General features: G+C 40.9%; 1 protein-coding gene across 2 annotated transcripts in view; it reads right to left on the bottom strand.

The window, feature by feature from the left end:
• Positions 1–17,659, bottom strand: part of nos1 (nitric oxide synthase 1 (neuronal)) — a 45,903-nt gene that overhangs the window by 15,664 nt on the left and 12,580 nt on the right. Inside the window, exons 4-18 of one of the 2 annotated variants that reach the window (XM_034225217.1) lie at positions 15,809–15,946; positions 12,907–13,046; positions 12,044–12,206; positions 11,732–11,823; positions 9,564–9,705; positions 9,328–9,467; positions 8,235–8,409; positions 7,567–7,668; positions 4,089–4,283; positions 3,374–3,459; positions 2,681–2,825; positions 1,072–1,176; positions 926–984; positions 719–835; positions 244–303 (exon numbers count right to left, since the gene is read on the bottom strand). In XM_034225217.1, coding sequence (XP_034081108.1) covers positions 244–303; positions 719–835; positions 926–984; positions 1,072–1,176; positions 2,681–2,825; positions 3,374–3,459; positions 4,089–4,283; positions 7,567–7,668; positions 8,235–8,409; positions 9,328–9,467; positions 9,564–9,705; positions 11,732–11,823; positions 12,044–12,206; positions 12,907–13,046; positions 15,809–15,946 — 1,859 coding nt within the window. The remainder of the gene's footprint in view (positions 1–243; positions 304–718; positions 836–925; positions 985–1,071; positions 1,177–2,680; positions 2,826–3,373; positions 3,460–4,088; positions 4,284–7,566; positions 7,669–8,234; positions 8,410–9,327; positions 9,468–9,563; positions 9,706–11,731; positions 11,824–12,043; positions 12,207–12,906; positions 13,047–15,808; positions 15,947–17,659) is intronic. The other variant, XM_034225218.1, reaches the window with a different exon arrangement.

Raw genomic sequence — 17,659 nt, forward strand, 5'->3', positions numbered from 1 at the left:
CACACAAACACATACACAAGAAGGAAGAGAGAGAACAAGTGTGAGAGGCAGATAGCGTTAAAAAAAGATAGCGTTAAAAAAAACGTTCAAATCCAAACACAAACCAGCGTTGGCAAATCACCGCCAACAAAGCCATGTCTGAATCCCCAGAATTAGTAGTCTTAGAGCTTTTGATTAGGTAGAAAGGTGAATGAGCTGAGTTTTCAGAGGGCAAGAGATTCAAACCACAGCTTCGCAACTTACTTCAACGTACGGAGACATGTTTGTGTTTCTTTCATATTCAAAATGTCAGGAATCTGTCCACTGCAATTAGATTTGAAATCCAGAAAATAAGTTTTACATGCAAAACACATACAAATGACAAACGAAATGCTCAATTGATAAGACATACAGAAAAGGCTATGTATAACCATTGTTTAGACTATAATGACTAGTGAGAATTACCTTGAAATTATAAACTGTAAATTACTACAGTATTGCCTACTGTGTGCAGTGAAAAAAAAATAAACATGGCCTTCAACAAGTTATACATAATTGTATTAGATTAGATGAAAGCAATATAATATTATTGCTTTCAAATAACCTAATACAATAGTGTATGTGTCATTTGTTGACATAATACATGTATTTAAGTCAACGTTTCAGTTGTTTTTCAGTGTAGGATGGCTTTTGTTTGACAAGTTGTTAAAGTCTTATTGTATGGCTCATTTTTGTTTACCTGACATTTGCGAGTGGTCCGGTGCTCTCAAAGTTAATCCTGGGTTCTGGCTCGTCACTGGAGGACTTGCGAGTGTCAGAGTAGGAGGACACACTGTTGAAGCGGACCTTGTAGCTCCTGGATGGGAGGCAAAAGCGGAGAGATTAAAAGCATGGACACATAACTCAAGGAAAAAGGAGAAAAATCCACAATGCAATACAAACTCACTTTCTATCTTCTGTGTTGGATGTTGGGTGGCGCATCTCCATTAAGGCAGCTCCAAATTTCTTCAGTAGCCAAAGAAGGACTGTTAGTAATCCATGCATCTGCCTAGTGTTAAATAACCAGAGTTGTGAATATATAAATATACATACCTCTCCATTCTCTGGTGGATCACCATTGCCGAATGTGCTGGTCACCGCTAACACCAGCGTCTCGTGCTCCAGGTCCACCACATCGTATTCATCCATCGACATGACCTGCGGATAACAAAACAGGGCATCATGCAAATGAAATATTAGCCTCCACGTACAGGGTGTAGTCTTCAGTGTGAATTGAAGACTACTATTGAAGGAAAAATGGGACAATATATTTATGTAAACTTCCTTATCATCCTAGGACAAGATGATGAAGATGACATCATTAAACACCAAAGGAAAAAGGAGAGACTTAAATGTAGTTTTAAAAAAAAAAAAACATTACATGAGAACCTCTATATTTGTCACTTTTCCCTTTCTTTCCCACACTCTCTCAAACAAACACACCATGTGAGCCTAGAGATCAGCCGTTGTCTCAATCCTCCTCTGTCCTGATCATTGTGCTACTTTATTTAATTACATTTCCAGTGTTTTTCCATGTTGGGCGTTGCAGATTGGCTCTCATTACAGGCTGGTTGGGTGCTAATGACCCAACAATAATGAGCACAAACATTTTATGCTACATATATTTGACCAAAATGACAACAATATTTGCTTTGGCTAAACTACATTGACTGAAAACATAGACTTAATTGTCAAAAGCATTTATGAGTAAAATAGAACAAAATCAACTTTTTTCTTTGACTAACTTTCAGTGGAACTAAACCACATAAATAACAAATAAGGCTGGCTAATTATGATTTTGTTTTAACTCACAAAGACATTTGACATAGGACTAAGCCTAAATAAAAAATAACTGGGAAAATCAACCCTCGCCTTTTTAAGCTTGCTCTCCAGACACACATTTCTAAAGACAGATGACTAGAGCGTGTAAAATAAGGCTGAACACGCAGCCGTTGGCGAACAACAAGAGGTTGTAATGAACACTCCGTCCTCGCCTCTAACGAGATGATAATATGCTGCTGCCACACAACGAGCATCCATGATGTATGCATACCGCTCAACATGAATGTGTTAGTCTGCCACAGGACTCACTTGTACTTCACACACACACACACAAAGACACACACAACCAAAGGCATGAAGAGGAAACAGGCTTTAGCCCCACGACAACGAAGATTTGCCCCCGGCACTCAAATCTGCCCTGCGATCCATCTACAGACACCCACTCTTAGTGACACACACATCCACACACACGAATCTCTTCTTGTACGATTGATCACACTGGGAAAACAGGAAGGGAAAATTAGACATGACCTGAAGGAAAAGCATGCAGTGTATGATTGAGAGCAGCGTGTTTAGCATTTTTTTCTAAACAGATTTGCACAGCCAGGGGTGCTTCGGGATCTTGTCTTAAACTACTGCACCGCTCAACGCATCGGTGGTTAAATGTTGCCTCCAACCCGCGGCACTTTACTGCATGAGAGAAGAAGAAAATGTGACAAAAGATACACTTTATTCTTGTATGCTCTCGTTGCCTGTACTCAGCTGGCATCTGCCCGGCTTCGTCAGCCACAGAGGGGGTAGAGGGGATGGAAGCGGGGGGGGGAAGGAACGATGTCTTTGAATTTCTCGATAACATGATGCAAGGCAGGAGCAAGGGTACCTTTGCGTCGAATGCGTGCTTGAAGATTTCACACAGAGTTTTGGCATAATCTTGCGATTTGCCCGTCTCCGTTGCAAACAGTATGGTGGCTTTCACCCTCTTGGCCATGGCTTGGCCCATGAGCTTGGCTGAAAACTTCACAGCCCTGCAAAGCAAAGAAAGAGATGGTTCAAATTGAGAAGCACAGCAAATCAAAGGGTAAGACATTTAGAAAAACAAAGACCATTGATTTAGGGGCACAGTTTGCTGATAAATAATTTGGTTTTGAGACTAGTGTGGTACACTTAGAAGCGGGAAAACAAATGTGTCAAGGGGGATGGATGACAATAATGATTACATAGCTTGTCATATCCTTGAGGAAAAACATTAAAAGCAGAACATGGGCGTGAACATGCATGCCTGCTCAGACAAAACACTGAAAGCTTTGATTACTCCCTGAGGGGTTGATTGAATAAATTGCACCGCTGATCACACCAGTTTCCTTCCAATGTGTCTCACTTTTGTCAGTAAAGTGATTACTAGTTTGGCATTAGATTAGACACATCCTACACTAAATTATCTTTGGCATTTGATGATGCAATTTAACCTTGACTTTAAAAATGCAGGGAGAACAAAGGAAGAAAAACAAGTCATACATTTAACAAACACTAAACCTTGTTTTTTTCAAATCTTTCTGTGTGACTGCATACTCACTTGGCAAGCTTCTTGAATCCAATGGTTCTTTTCTTTGTCGGCGTCCCGTTGGCTCCCTTCCACACATAGGTATTCCAGGGATCGAGCTTTTTGCATATGGAACAAGACATTCAAGTTTGTTTAAAGGGGCCCTATTATGCAGATTTTCAGGTTCATATTTGTATTTTGTTCACATGCTTTGATGTTCAAAAAGGTATTTACTTCTCTCATACTGCAGCATCTATTTTCACCATCTGTCTAAAACCAAAACCCAGTCTGCTCTGATTGGTTAGCCGGCCGGCTGTGTTGTGATTGCACAACCACTTGTACTGACATTAAATTAGTGAGTTTAGCCTTTGGAGTCCAAAGTACATGCAAACAAATCTATACATCACACTACAGGAAAGGGAAACTCCCCAAAACACAAACACACTCTTTAGGGCTAGAATCCATTACCAGATACTGAGACATCTTCTGTGACATTCAGTGTATTCAAGAGGTGCAACTTCCTGTACAAACTTTCCTTTATTGTGTTTGGTCTACTTTTACTAATGATTCCCAACATTTACCTTTATGACTTCCTTAATATAGCTCTTCAACCAAGCAGTTTGTGAACATAAGTGCTGTACTTTTGGTAGTACCATCTGCCAACAACACACAGCACCCCATGAGTTGCGTTACAGCCTTGGAAGCTAATGTCAAAGCCGGTATTCTTATCTCCGTTTTATGGCCTCACCTGGTACTCAAAGGAAGGGGTGAGGCGATAGTTGATCATTTCTTGGTGGAACACCGGTGTGATACTTCCTGACATGGGAGGCACAATCCACACCCAGTCTCCGGGGCAGCCACCTCGCACCCGGTACTCATTCTCCATGTGCTTCATGAAGGACTCTGTGGCTGAGTGATGGTCCACTATGGTGACTTTGCACAGCTGAAAATAAAGGATACACACAATGAGCTCATTTAAGTATCTCTGCATGTTCTCTGATGCTTTCTATAACTACTATAGATCAAATACAGTATCTCGTAACCCATTGGCTATTGGTCTGGCGACAATATCCTCTCAGGGTGAGGGGTAATCTTTTTGGGGTTCCATGTAGCTAGCAGATATCAGGGCAAAGACTTCCTTCAGTGCACTGCTCATTGTTTTCAGTTCGATTAGCAATAGTTCAAATATGTGAGGCATGGAGTTTAAGTGGAAAAACAACATGAAACGACCAATTTGTTTCACAAGGGGCGCTTTAACAAATAATATTTTGTAAAGCCCGCGTCACACTGTCCCGAAATTGACACACGAATATGGAATTGTGAATTTCGTACAAAGATGGCCCCGAACTTGGTCAACGTCCAAGCAACAGCCGAAGCAACAGCTGAAGCAAGTACGATGCCTACAGAAGGCCACATGATGGCGCCCGAACCACACACGAAGGCAACATTTACATTACATTTAAGACATACAACGAAAGTAACAAAAACAAATTATGTTAAAGTACTATGGGACTTTACATTTTGGAAACTTGAGATTGTATATAATAAAAATTGTCACTGATATTTTCAGACTTTGTTCTTTACTTTCTCCGTCTTTATATGTAAAAGATATTAAGTTTTCTCCGTCATGTTGCTTCCATAGCAACAACAACTTCCTGTCAACAGCGTAAACTCGCCTTCAAAATAAAAGCATCTAAATAAAACCGGAAGTTAACCTAAATTACATTTAAGACATACAACTGCAACGAAAGTAACAAAAACAATGTAATATCCTCTTCAGTTTCACAGAACACAAATTGTGTTATTTACATAATATGTTTGACATGATTTTGTTGTGCAATAAAACAACCAGAGAAGCGGGCACGCGGGAAGTCAGTCAGAGTTGGGGGTGCGGGGTGCAGTTGGGGGGGGGGGTGCTAGTGGAGCCTCGCAGCGGCAAATCTGTGGCGCGCTACACTGTAGGTGCGCCGCAATTGCGCTTTAGAGCAGGTTCCCTCTGCAAAATGAGGCCCCATCCGCGAGGGGTCTGCGTGATCTGCGTGTAGGGAGGGGCGGCCCTGTATAATAACGTCATATTAAATGCAGTCATTTGGTCTTTAGCAACAGCTTGTGAGAGCAGTGCATTCATCGGTGCCAGTTTGTTGACGGGACTTCTCATGCTCCCTAAATGTTTCCCCTGCCTTTCGCCAGTTGTTAAACCCTCCTTTCACAAAACTCCCATCCCTGATCTTGTCTGCACTGACGAGCTTCTTTCAATAGCAGAGCAACAGAAGAAGCTCTTATATAGTCCCATCTCGATGTCATCGTATTATAATACGATGGCTACACAACGGCATTGCGAGGGCTTCACGTAGTCGTGTTGCCTTCCTAAGACAATCAGGCAGCTTCTTGTTTCCTTCGTATTGTCTTCGTGAGGTGAAAAATGCCCGATGGCACCGATGATCCGATTTGACAAGATGCCCTCACGCTGGCCTTACGAAGGGCAAAATGGAACCACGAATTCAACACGAAAATGAACCTTCGCAAGGTCCTTCTGCCACCGCTCACGAAGTTGCTGCCGGAGCCTGAGAAACTCTTCCGGCGGTCATACGATGGCTTAGATGCCCTCACGAATGGCCCGATGTTGTTACGATCAGAGCCGAATGTGAACATTTCCTTTATCGTGTGTCCATCTGGTGTCAATTCCGGGACAATGTGACAGGGGCTTTAGGGAATTATTTAACTAGTCTTTCATTATCATGGCCTTAAGGCTGAAACCTCCTTTTGTATGATAAAGCAGACAATTCTCAGCCATTGGGGCCTCAACAGTAGCTGGTAAAGAGAAGACCTGTCTTTAAACCCTGAATGTGTCTAAAGCAAAGACATAAACACAACGTTTCTGCTGAGGATCAGAGAGTACGTTTAATCAGACCAGTGCTTTCTGGAGCCAGCTTCTTTGTGAAAGACATTTCTGGCTGTTGATAGAGCGTTAGTTGTCCTTTTTGGGTGTGTTAAGTAGGCGCTGTGAGAGGACTTGAATCACATAATTGGTTGGGGCAGGAGCTTCACTAGAATCGCCCAACAAACCTCCAGTGTCAGTTCTCTAGCTTCATCATCATATTCCAGTTCATCGCTCCATCTAAGAGTTACCATCCAATTAAAGCAAATTCATTGTCATTTGATGGCTGAACGGTTAAGAGGTTGCATTTCAGGCAAATCCTCTTTAATTCTCTACAGGGAATGTAAACCTGCATTCGACCAAAGCCTGCTCTGCATTCATATTCAGAATCTGTTTACAAAGATGATTGACAATTTCACAAACACATGTGTTCCATTTCCTCAGTTACATTAAAGGCAAATCTTTTATGCCTGCTGACATTGGATGCACCTCATGTTATAAATAAAGATTGCATTACGCTGTGTAAAGAGCACATATTTTTTATATAGTATGTCCATTTTATTTATATGTATAGTAAGTCTTTATATTTTAAACGCATACTTTATCTTTAATTTTATCAGCACCACGTCACTATTATTTATTTATATGTACAATTTTAGCAAGTTTTTATATTGTCCTGTTCCTGTAAGCCAGTACAACGAAATTTCGTTTTAATAGTACACTCTGTGTCTTGTTGAAATGACAATAAAGTATGTCTATGTCTATGTTAGACTCAAATTAAAAAGTGACAGCTCTAGAGACAAACATGTTAAGAAAATTCTCACAAAGAATAAGAGTGTTCAGAACATGCAAACTTTTCAGAGCCAGCCCATAGCGGGTGTAGAGGAAACTTCTGTGTAGCTATGCAGTGGGAGTCACCGACTCAGGAAGGAGACACTGTAGGAGCAGTAGCTTTGATGTCAAACACATGATGGTTTATTTGGAGTTAACGGCCGGAGGATTCACATCCCAAGTCCAAGAGTCAGAGGTTCTGACTTCACGGTAGAGTTGCCACGTCAATTCTGAAGAACTCTACCCCAGACCCATGTATTTAGCTAGTTCAGAGAGCATCATCAACATGCTGCATAACAAGATAGAATGATAACACCTCTATCAGCTGACGCCAACAGGCAGGAACAGGGAGACAAAACACTGAGAGCACAGCAGCCAAGGTTACAGGTGCCTGTGCTCAGTCAGGACAGTTTAAACTGATACACTGGGTCAAAGTTATGGGCCTTGGAAAATATTCCACAACAGCGGGGTTGTGGCAACATATTCAAAACATTGTTTATTATAAAGTAAAGTGTACCTGGAAGCTGTAGAGAACAGCGATGTTGATTTCCACACATGCCTGGTCTTTCCAAAGGGAGGAAGTCTTCCTGGTGTCTAAGGCCATCTTGTCAGCAACTTCCTACATGATATAAAAATAAATGTGACAGTTGCAAATATGAAAAGTATCTGTCCAAATTAAATCAAGTGTGACATTGAAGTACTTTTCACGCCTCCAACAGGTGTTTGCTTATAGTAATAGATCATTTTTGAGAGTGCAAAAAAGTATTTCTCTTTTAACTTGACTCAAAAGGAAACATGCACATTTAGGTAATTGCCCTAATTATGTCACATATATAAAATATTTAACTTTGAAGCGTTTACTATTCACTTCCATTAGCTTCTCTAAATACATGACTTACAGTATATGACTGCATAAATATATCAACAGTTAACTATGTACACATGTTGTAACAATATTCAAATTAACAATGTATAATTGATGTTATGAGTGTCTGTGCCAATACAAAAGGAGGCTTTACAGTAAGTGCTGTTCAGCAGTTTTTTCGTCAGAGTGCACAATTAGCAGAGGAATGGCATCCTGAGTTGACTATTTGGTGACACAACACATGCTCCCCTCTACACAAGGTGTCAGTCAATCTGTGGTTCCTATGGAGCATGACTCCATATTCTGGCACGACACATTACCTCCAGAATGTTGTAGCGCGAGCTGTCACAGAAGTCTCTCACGCCGATCTCTGTGCCCATGTACCAGCCACTGAAGGGGCAGCCAGTGAACTCCAGACCCCCGATTTCAAGCAGCATGTTGGAGACCGCCGGGAGGGAGTACCACTTCAGCTCCAGGTCCTTGAACCAGTCGTACCTGGGCAGAGCAAACAGGGGATTGCCAGGTGGGAACTGTAGGTAAACATCCAATTTGCGATATCAAGCTTATTAACCACAACAATTTGCATTGGTCTGTTTGAGCACACAAATGTATTCCTGAGACACAAATAATTTAAAAAAACAGAGCAGCCAAAACCAACATTAACAAAAAGAAACCGTTTTTGAGAGCTTTTCAGTGCTGGACAGAGCAGGCAGGGTGTAAATCAACCTCCCACTGCTCGCTCCTTGCACCCTCTAGGGGGATTGATAACATTGCTTTCAGTGTATTATTTGAAGAGTCGGGTCTAATCTCATGTAATGATGAGGCGCCGTTGGCGGTCGACTCCTGTGCCAAGCTGCTGCCAGAGCTGAGGGCCAGTTGAAGCGAGGAATGGAGCAAGAGATGCCAATTTTGGGGAGAGTAGTCTGGCGGGAGATCAGTGTGGGTTTTAAAGTGCTCTGTGTAGCGTGCAGAGATGTAGTGATGGCTCAGTGTGCATCTGTATTTATGATATCTAGTGTAGCTGCAGTTTTTAATGTGATTATCAGTATAAGATTGACATCTTAAGCATTATGCTGCTCTAACACATTGTGGTTTCATACAGGCTCAGTTTTCTTAAAATAAAGTAAACACATACAAAAAAGGCAAAGCTTGAAACCTCACTTTCAAGTCCCATGGTTACCACAAAAGCTGGCATCGCAACAGATCAAGTATGGCTTGCTGTGCTTTCTGGGAGCATTCAGCACAGTTTGAATGTCACAATAACCCCATCAGACTTATTGTTGTAAAAGTAACCCATTGTATAAGAAGTGTTGTTAAGAGATGTGTGAGTGGGTGGATGTCTTTTATATGTAACACCCTCTGTTTTTATTTTTGTTAGATTTATCCATGCTTCAGAGGGAAAGCAGAACTCACTTAGGGTGTGTGAATGGCACCTCCAGGATGAGGTCTTCGGGAATTTCGAACAGCTCGGGATCATTTCCATTGGCTTGCAGCAGGAGGGGCAGGACATCAAAACGACCCTTTGGACCTTTCCATCCCAGCTGCGTGCAGATCTGGGGACGAATAGCAACAAAGCAGAGTGCAAATAGGACATTTGTTTCAAAGTGACATTGCCATTTACCACATTGACTTCAGCTCCACTTGTGTACCTCAGTAAATTCGACATTAGCAGGGTCCCCTTGGATCTTTCCATCAGGCATTTTGTATCCAGCGTAGCGAATCAGCTGACAGTTCCACACTCGATAGTCATGTTTTCCATCTATCCTCTGAGGGAATATGGTGATAGCCGACCTGCAAAAAACAAAAACACATTTAGAAAAATATAACTTGGTTTCAAAGAATAATCTAAATTCGGTGGCATATCTGTACCTACATTATAATGTATACGGTGTGAGGGAAACATTAAATGGAGTATATGTTTATGTGTATTAATCAACTAGATTGAAACAGATGGTTGGCATCGCACATGTCATCCTCATAAAATATATTTTCAATTATGCTTTGTCACAGCTTAGCTACCGGCTCCTAGTACTAGACTCCTGGTACTAGGATGGGTTAAAAGCAGAGAACACATTTCACTGTGAGTGCTGTGTGCTCTGCATGTGTGACCATTAAAGAGGGTTTCTTCCCTCCCAATATTATTATTATTATTTAGTCTGCTCTACATCCCAGTGGTGTTTTTAATGCCATGACCGGGTGAAAGTGTTAACACTACTAAGCTGGTGCTAAGTCTCTGAGGAGGGGGAGCAGCTGCTGAGAATCTGGGCCAGTTGTGCTAGCAAACAACATCTGCAGTAAAGCTTGGAACCTGGTGTGAACAGCAAAACCAACAGTCTGTGCCTTCAGACTTTAATGTGCCAACAACACATTTCATTACAATCTGTCCTCTTGCTGCCAATATCTAATGAAGTACATTGTTGACATTCACGAGTTCTAAAGGCTGTGTGTTGCTGCTGCTGAAGGGACATCCTGACAGGCCGGAGCAAAAGATACACACCCAAAAGCAGAACTCTTAAATACAGGAAGTGCTCAATCGGAATGTATCAATTACCTGCAGGGGTAAGGTTGCGAATTCATGTCAAGAGATTTTGTTTAATACTTTGTTTAGATTGTACATTTAAACTTTTTATATGGTTAATTGATTGAATATTAATATCGATAATGCCATTTTTTTTGTACTTGGGTATTCAATTGTTTTTCAGAAGTATACAGTAGGTCCTTACATTAAGTTATGTTTACTACCGTGGACTACTGTCATTGTTTCCATAAATGTTTGTACATTTTGTAAATTGTTTACTTCCTTTTTATGTAAATAAACCTGCCTTTTACACTCCTCATGCCTGCTGGCTCTGTCTGCAGGTATGAGGCTTAAAATAAAAGATAAGCCCCTTGACTCTACTTTATTGCTTAAAAAAAACATTTCAAACTGCATTAGTATAAAATAGAAAGGATAAACGTCACCAAATGGAATTGTCCACAACCTTGCAACCCAACAATGGCAACACACTGATGACTTATGGATCACTTTAACTGTAAAGGTTTAGTAAATAATCGATGAATTTGTTACAACTAAAAAAAAACTTCATAAAAAGGTGCCTGAAGAAGTGTGCAGTGAAATTCAACAACATGTTGTAATGTATTGAAAACACAACATCATGTTTTTCCAATAAATCCTAAACCTAAAAACCACTGACTCATAGTCTTTTCTTTGCAGCATTTATCAACCTTCCTGACATTTTTATTTATATTTTGTCATGTTGACAGGTGTTTGAGGATGAGCAGAATGATTTCAAAACTATTGCAACACGTTGCATGTGTTTATTTATGTGTCTATATTTATCTATGTCGAAGCGAGCCAGACGGAGAGAGGATGTTGTGCTGGCTCCTATCAACATGTGTATCTGAGCTCTCCTCCAGAAGGCCAGGCTAAGTGTAGTAAGGATTCAGAAGCTATCCATCATTCAAGAAGTAAATATGAGGTGTCACATGTGATTAGCACTTGGCAGAAAGTGAGCGAGCAGGTCTGACTGCTTGTTAGCAAGGCCCGCCGCCTCACCAAGAGGGCATTGATTGGTGCAGAGACACTGACAGGCAGCAGGTAGTGTCAGATAAAGCATTAAGAGACAGAGCACAGGCTGACAGATGGGACAGAGGGTTATGTTAGGGCAGAAAGAGATGGAGAGAGAGGGGGGATGAGATATATGAAGCAACAGATGGGGAGAGAAACACATGTAGTCTGAGGAACAGGAGCAGAGTAGAATAAAAGGAAACAAGACGTAGGTAAATAGCTGAGCAATGTGTGTGTGTTTTTGTTTACCTCAGATTGCCTTTGTTGGTGGCGTACTTGATGTGGTTACAGATGTAGTTGTACATTCCATGAGCTGTTGTGCAGTCTCTAGCATCAAACAGCTGGAAAGCAAAACAAAAGAAGAATAGATGTTTTCAATGTTAGAATAAAACAGTAGTACAGTCTGATATTTTATGCAAGATGATATATGACTGCAAAGCTATGTTTCGGAGTATCTTGGAAGTTATATGAAACAACAAATGCATCTTGTTGACTTTCCATATTACTTGTTAAAAAAAAGCAGTGTAACTCTAAATGCTATTTGTGCATGCTGTATAGTACCTGCAGTTTGGACCACTGGATCCTCCCTACACATCGAGCAGCATTCCTCCAGGCGTGCTTGGCTCCATAAATCAGTTCAGTGTCTTTCAGCTGGTAAGTGTCCGAAATTTCAATCTCCTTGGTTACTTCCTCCAGCCTGTCCACATGAGCCTTAGAGCCGAACCTGTAGGCAGAACGGGTACGGAGGCACAACAGAATAGAAGAGAACATTTGAACTTCTAATTGAGTTGAATTATTTCAATTAACTGAGTTTTTACTTTTGTAAAATATCCCAGTACTTGTTGCTTTCTGTTGTTATGTAAGCTAGGAAAATTAAGCTACCATGTTGAACCAGGCTCATTAGCTAACACTAACGAGTAGCTATCAGCCATGTTAGCATTTACTACACAGACATTAGTGGATAAAAGAAAGAAGTTAACCTTATAAGATAAAAAACAATACAAATAGTTCTTTATGTCTTCTTTAACCTTTATATTTTATTATTTGCCTCTACCCAAACATGCAGGAGTGAGTTCTGAAACCCAGAAGTGTCATCATTGTTGCGCAGAAGTCCCTTTAACACAAGTCAATGGGTCGTTTGAATGAGGTTTTGAAAAGATTCCTAAAATAACTTCAGCGGCTAACAAGCTTTAGAGATTTTACTTTTTTGTGATATTCTGACATAAAAATATGTCAGTAATTACCCTACCCTTTAATGTTTAGTCTATCCAACCCACTCACTCTAAATTGCATTTAAAAAAATCCTATTGGCTTTTTGTGAAGGGAACCGGTGTCACGCCTACTTTCTGGTTGGCCTAACACAAATGCATTTTCTGCAGCACTCTATTGAGTCACAACTATCAGCTGTTACAGGCCGTGCTTACCTTTTGATAGAGGTGTAGTACTGGTCTATGAAGTCAGTGGCCAGTGGAAGAAGCTCCTCTTTGGTTCTGAACTCGTCTGGTTTGCGGACAGGGGGCATCATCACGGAGCCCATGCACACATTTTCATTACAGAGTGGCATCTGATGAGACAATATTATGACAAATGAGGTAGGATTTCGGGGGTTAAATCTGCTTGTTTGTTTTTCGTTAGTGCCAAAAATCCATCTGAAGAGCCAGGAGATCATTGCATATATGGTACAGCTCTCTGATATTATATCAGCAAATATCCTCAACATTTACTTTCAACTAAAGGAAAAGACTAACAGAAGACACAATGCTGCCTCCCAGTTCACAACATAGAGGTGTTCCTTTCTTTTAATTGGACGAAGAATTCTTCAACATATTTCAGAGGTCTTCGTGATTACTGTTCACTGACTAGAGCCAGTTTCTGTACTCATCTCTGTGTTGTGACTAGATGCAAAATGAAAGATGCATGGCATCCTATTCATTTACAAAAGGCAGAGCTATCATATTACCTTCCCCCTATATTCATTTTAGATTAACCCGCTAGGTCTTGGTTCTGCTTGATATGAAACAGACCCAGGGCATGCTTGAATTACACAAGTATTTTCCTATTGTATTCACTTTTTCCTTTTCTTACTGTGTGTGAGCCATAATCCCCTCACTTCTTTATCCCTCTGATAGAAGGCTCTCAGGGTGCCTATGAGTAAACCTCTCTTTTAAATGCGTTTTCAAGGATAAATAAAGTATCAATAAGAAATAACAGAACAAATACATATTTTAATAGGTAAAGGCCTACAGGCAGGATCACATCCAACTGCACTGACAAGTGTTCATCTTGATATTTAGTCCCACAGGGTTCAGACGCAAGGTCATGTTTTATTATAAGCTCCGGACTCTGAATGCAAACAAGGGATCATAACTATTTTACAAATTCTTTCATGATATTGTTCACACATGGCTGGCACGCATGTTAATGAATGAGTAAGTCGGTGAGTCATTGATTGGTATCCTTCTTTTAAGTAGGGCAGGAAGACTGAAAGAGCGAGCATAAAAAAGAGAAAACAAGTAAACAGAGAGATGCAGGGAGAAAATTACTCATAGCTGAGAGCAACCTTGTGTGGTCAGTTTAATATGATTAGAGATGAAGTCAGCTGTCACTTTGGTTTGCCTAAATGCCTTCACCAGCTTAGAGAGAGATGGAATGAGGGAGCCAGAGCGGACGACAGGACGGATAGCGCAGGCGTGCAGCCGAAGAGGAAATTTGACACTGACCCCATCGCTACTAAAATTGGCTTGTTACGCTGAACCACACACTTGCACTGTCCAAACACTCAGACGTGGACTGGCAGTCCGTCCAAAATAAACTTCCCTCTGTGTGCCTTCCAACAAATCCAACCCTCGCTCGACAAAAACAGAGAAGAGAAACAAATATGTTGAGCAACACAACAAACAGACCATCACAGCCAGTCAACAAAAATTAAAATGTAAACTGAGTTCAAATGCGTGAAAGATTCAGTAATAACAAAGATAAAAATAAAGGGATCATTTGAAAGAAAAGGGAAGCTGAGGAAAGAGTGTTGTCAACAAGAGAGAAGGAAAGATATAAACAGAAAGAGGTGACCGAGTAAAAAGGGGTAGTGGATGAGTAAAGCAGGGAGTGTTAAAAATAAAACAAAGGAATCACTCGTGCTCCAGCACGTCCGCTCATTATACCGCTCTGGGCATTCATGCCAGCCAGCTGTCCTTTTCGAAAAAGACGGATCATCCTCGAATACAGCAGCGTCTGTGATATATAATAAATCTGAAGATGCCATTAGAGGCCATTCATTGGGGATGCACAGTCTGTGTTCGATAAGTCACCAAAGTAATTAGGCTGCTGTTTGCTGTTCACAAATGGCTGCTGTGATTTGGGGGGTGAATGCTCAAACAGCGGGGTTCACCTTGTGCTTGTTAGACTGGCTTATTAACTAGAGGGAGAAGCTTTGGCTGCATGATACAAACCGATGATGAAAAGGGATAAAACGTCATTCAAACTTTTTGTTTTCTAGGTTTTGGGAAATAACCATTTCAGGTGTCCGAAAGTCAACATGCATGGGTCACGAAAAACCGAAGCATGAGTTGTTCACTCACAAAGGCACATTGTTTCTAAAGTAAGGGATAGAGTAAGCACGGTTTTAGACGTTTTTAGATTACCAACATATTACAATTAACTTTCATGAGCTGAAAACACTGTAAAATTCAAAGTCAAAGTCAAAGAGCACCAAAACTGGACCATTGCAGTAACCTTTTGTTAACAAGGTAGCCCCGCCCTAAAGCAAATACCATCATTTGCAAAATGAACATCATGCCATATTAAAGAATCTTGAAAGCAGTGATTGAAACCATAAACTTGTCAGGAAATGTTTGTAATTTCTCATAGACTAAATGTGTATTATTGTAACCATGATGATGAAGGTACCCCAACATTAGCCAAGTAATAACCCATATCATTATCTTTTCCTAACCCTAACTGTGCCTTAACCTTTGCGATGTTAGATTAGAAAATAGTCTTGATTTTTAATAGCCAATGTTGTCTTATTGAGAGTTGTCTTTTCTCAGGAAATGTTGTGTGTCCATTTGGAAGGCACGGCCTGCTTTGTCCTTTAATTAAATGGAATTCTCACTTGATTTCTTATTTCAGCAAACATTTTCCTAATGTATTCATGTTCATAAGGTTCATCTCTGGCATAGAAATCCTGGATATTATATGACGACTTGAATCACAACATCTTTCTCATCCTTGCCGGTATGGTTGCCACAGCAACAAATGTAAATATGTAAATGTTGAAGCAGACGGCTTAATCTAACCCTTAATTGAGCTGATTTCCATATGGCTTACCTTGCTGGAGCTGTGGTGGAGTGTGTCATTGTAGAGGGTGCCAGTTTCCCAGTTCTTGACCTTAATGAAGCGGGGGCATTTGGAGGGGCTTCCATTCTGAAGTGACTTAGTGGGTGAGGTCCTTCCCTGAGCCGGGGGCTGGAAAGAGCACACAGAAAATGACACACGAGTCATAACTTCATGCCTTTGAATTATATATGGCTAATGGGTTCTGACCTCTGAGATACCTTTGCTCCAAGCTGGATACATTGTTTATGAGTCATACTGTGCTAAGAGACAGTCATTCATTGTCCTCAAACTACCTCAAATGGACATTGATTGGCAGGTTTAAGATGGGAATAACACAAACAATATATGGAAGAACTTTTGCAACCATTTGGAGGCTTTCTTGGTGGACCACAGACCATTTCTTCTCAGGGAATCATCAGTTTGTCATTGTGTTCAAGCCTCACCAACACAGAAACTCTTCACATTGCCTCCCCTATCCATTTCTGGTTTAGTTCCCACTCAAGGATAAAGGCAATCAACATTTAACAGCAGGTTGATGGCAAGCTTACTTTGGCTCACTTGGTTTTCCAATATGGTGGCTGTATTGACTAAAATGAATGCCTGCAATTTAACCCTGAAGCAAACTGTACACGTTCCAAGAGAAAGGCACAGAGAGATGTCCAATTATCAGAGCAATCAATCCCACACCTTGGAAGCCCTTTCATCATCTCCATTGTTAATGACACAGTGGAGCATCTCCTGAACAACTGTGCCACAATCATCACACTCGTATGGGACCTGAATACCGACAGAGTCACGCCAGTTGAGTCACATTGTTATTTTGCATCCTCTCAAACATTGGAGAGGAATGAGATGAATTGGATTTTGCACATACTGATAGTAAAGCGCTTAGTTCCTGTGTGTTCATGCGCCAACAGCAATAACCCGACGGTGCGGCTCAGATATGCCACATTATCTCTGAGGTTGTGGACAGGAAGGAAGACCATCGGAGCGTAAAAATCTCTCAGTCAAACAGGCAAAGAAAAATCAGAGAATTAAAGCTTTTTGACAGGAAAAGCAGAGCAGTTATGTGTATGAACATTTATAAATGCTTGTTGCGCACTGACCGGAAGCTATAGCTCTGGCATTTACGTTTAACAAAGGCTGTTTATATGAACAACCTGTAAATGTCAGTTTACTTTTCCATCAATTATACACACGTTCTGATGTCATTTTAAAATGTCAGAGTTAAAGTAGCATCTTTTCTCGCCCCTGAAAACATTTACATGAGCGGAAAGTCAGCTATTGAGTGACCATTAACTACATGTTTGGAAAGGACTGACATCAGCCAGGATAGATAGGTAGGTAATTGTGTGTCAAATAGATTGCTCAATTGAGATCCCTCCCGCTAAAAGAGATTGTCCAATCATAGCTTGGCAAATGCATCTAGTACAGGGGTGTCAAACTCAATTTCATCACGGGCCACATCAGCATTATGGTTGCACTCAAGGGCCGGTTGTAACTTTAAGACTATATAAAAAAGACATATATAAATATTAATGCTGTCAAAATTATCGCGTTAACGGCGGTAATTATTTTTTTTAATTAATTGCGTTAAAATATTAACGCATTTAACGCATGCGCAGAATGGCCCGCCCCATACGTCCCACCAGTGGCAGCGCCAGGGTATGGCTGGGGTAGGCTCCAGCCATACCAATAAATGGCTTAGCCCCACCATGAAAAATGATGTTAAAGTAAGCAGAATAAAGTCCGCCAACTCGCGGAGTAAATTGCACAGACAGTAGTTAGTAAGAATGATTTCAGTAGCCACTTGTCTGGAAATACCGAAGACTAGAAACGGTT

The sequence above is a fragment of the Gymnodraco acuticeps genome, unplaced genomic scaffold, assembly GCF_902827175.1.
Source record: "Gymnodraco acuticeps unplaced genomic scaffold, fGymAcu1.1, whole genome shotgun sequence".
NCBI lineage: Eukaryota > Metazoa > Chordata > Actinopteri > Perciformes > Bathydraconidae > Gymnodraco > Gymnodraco acuticeps.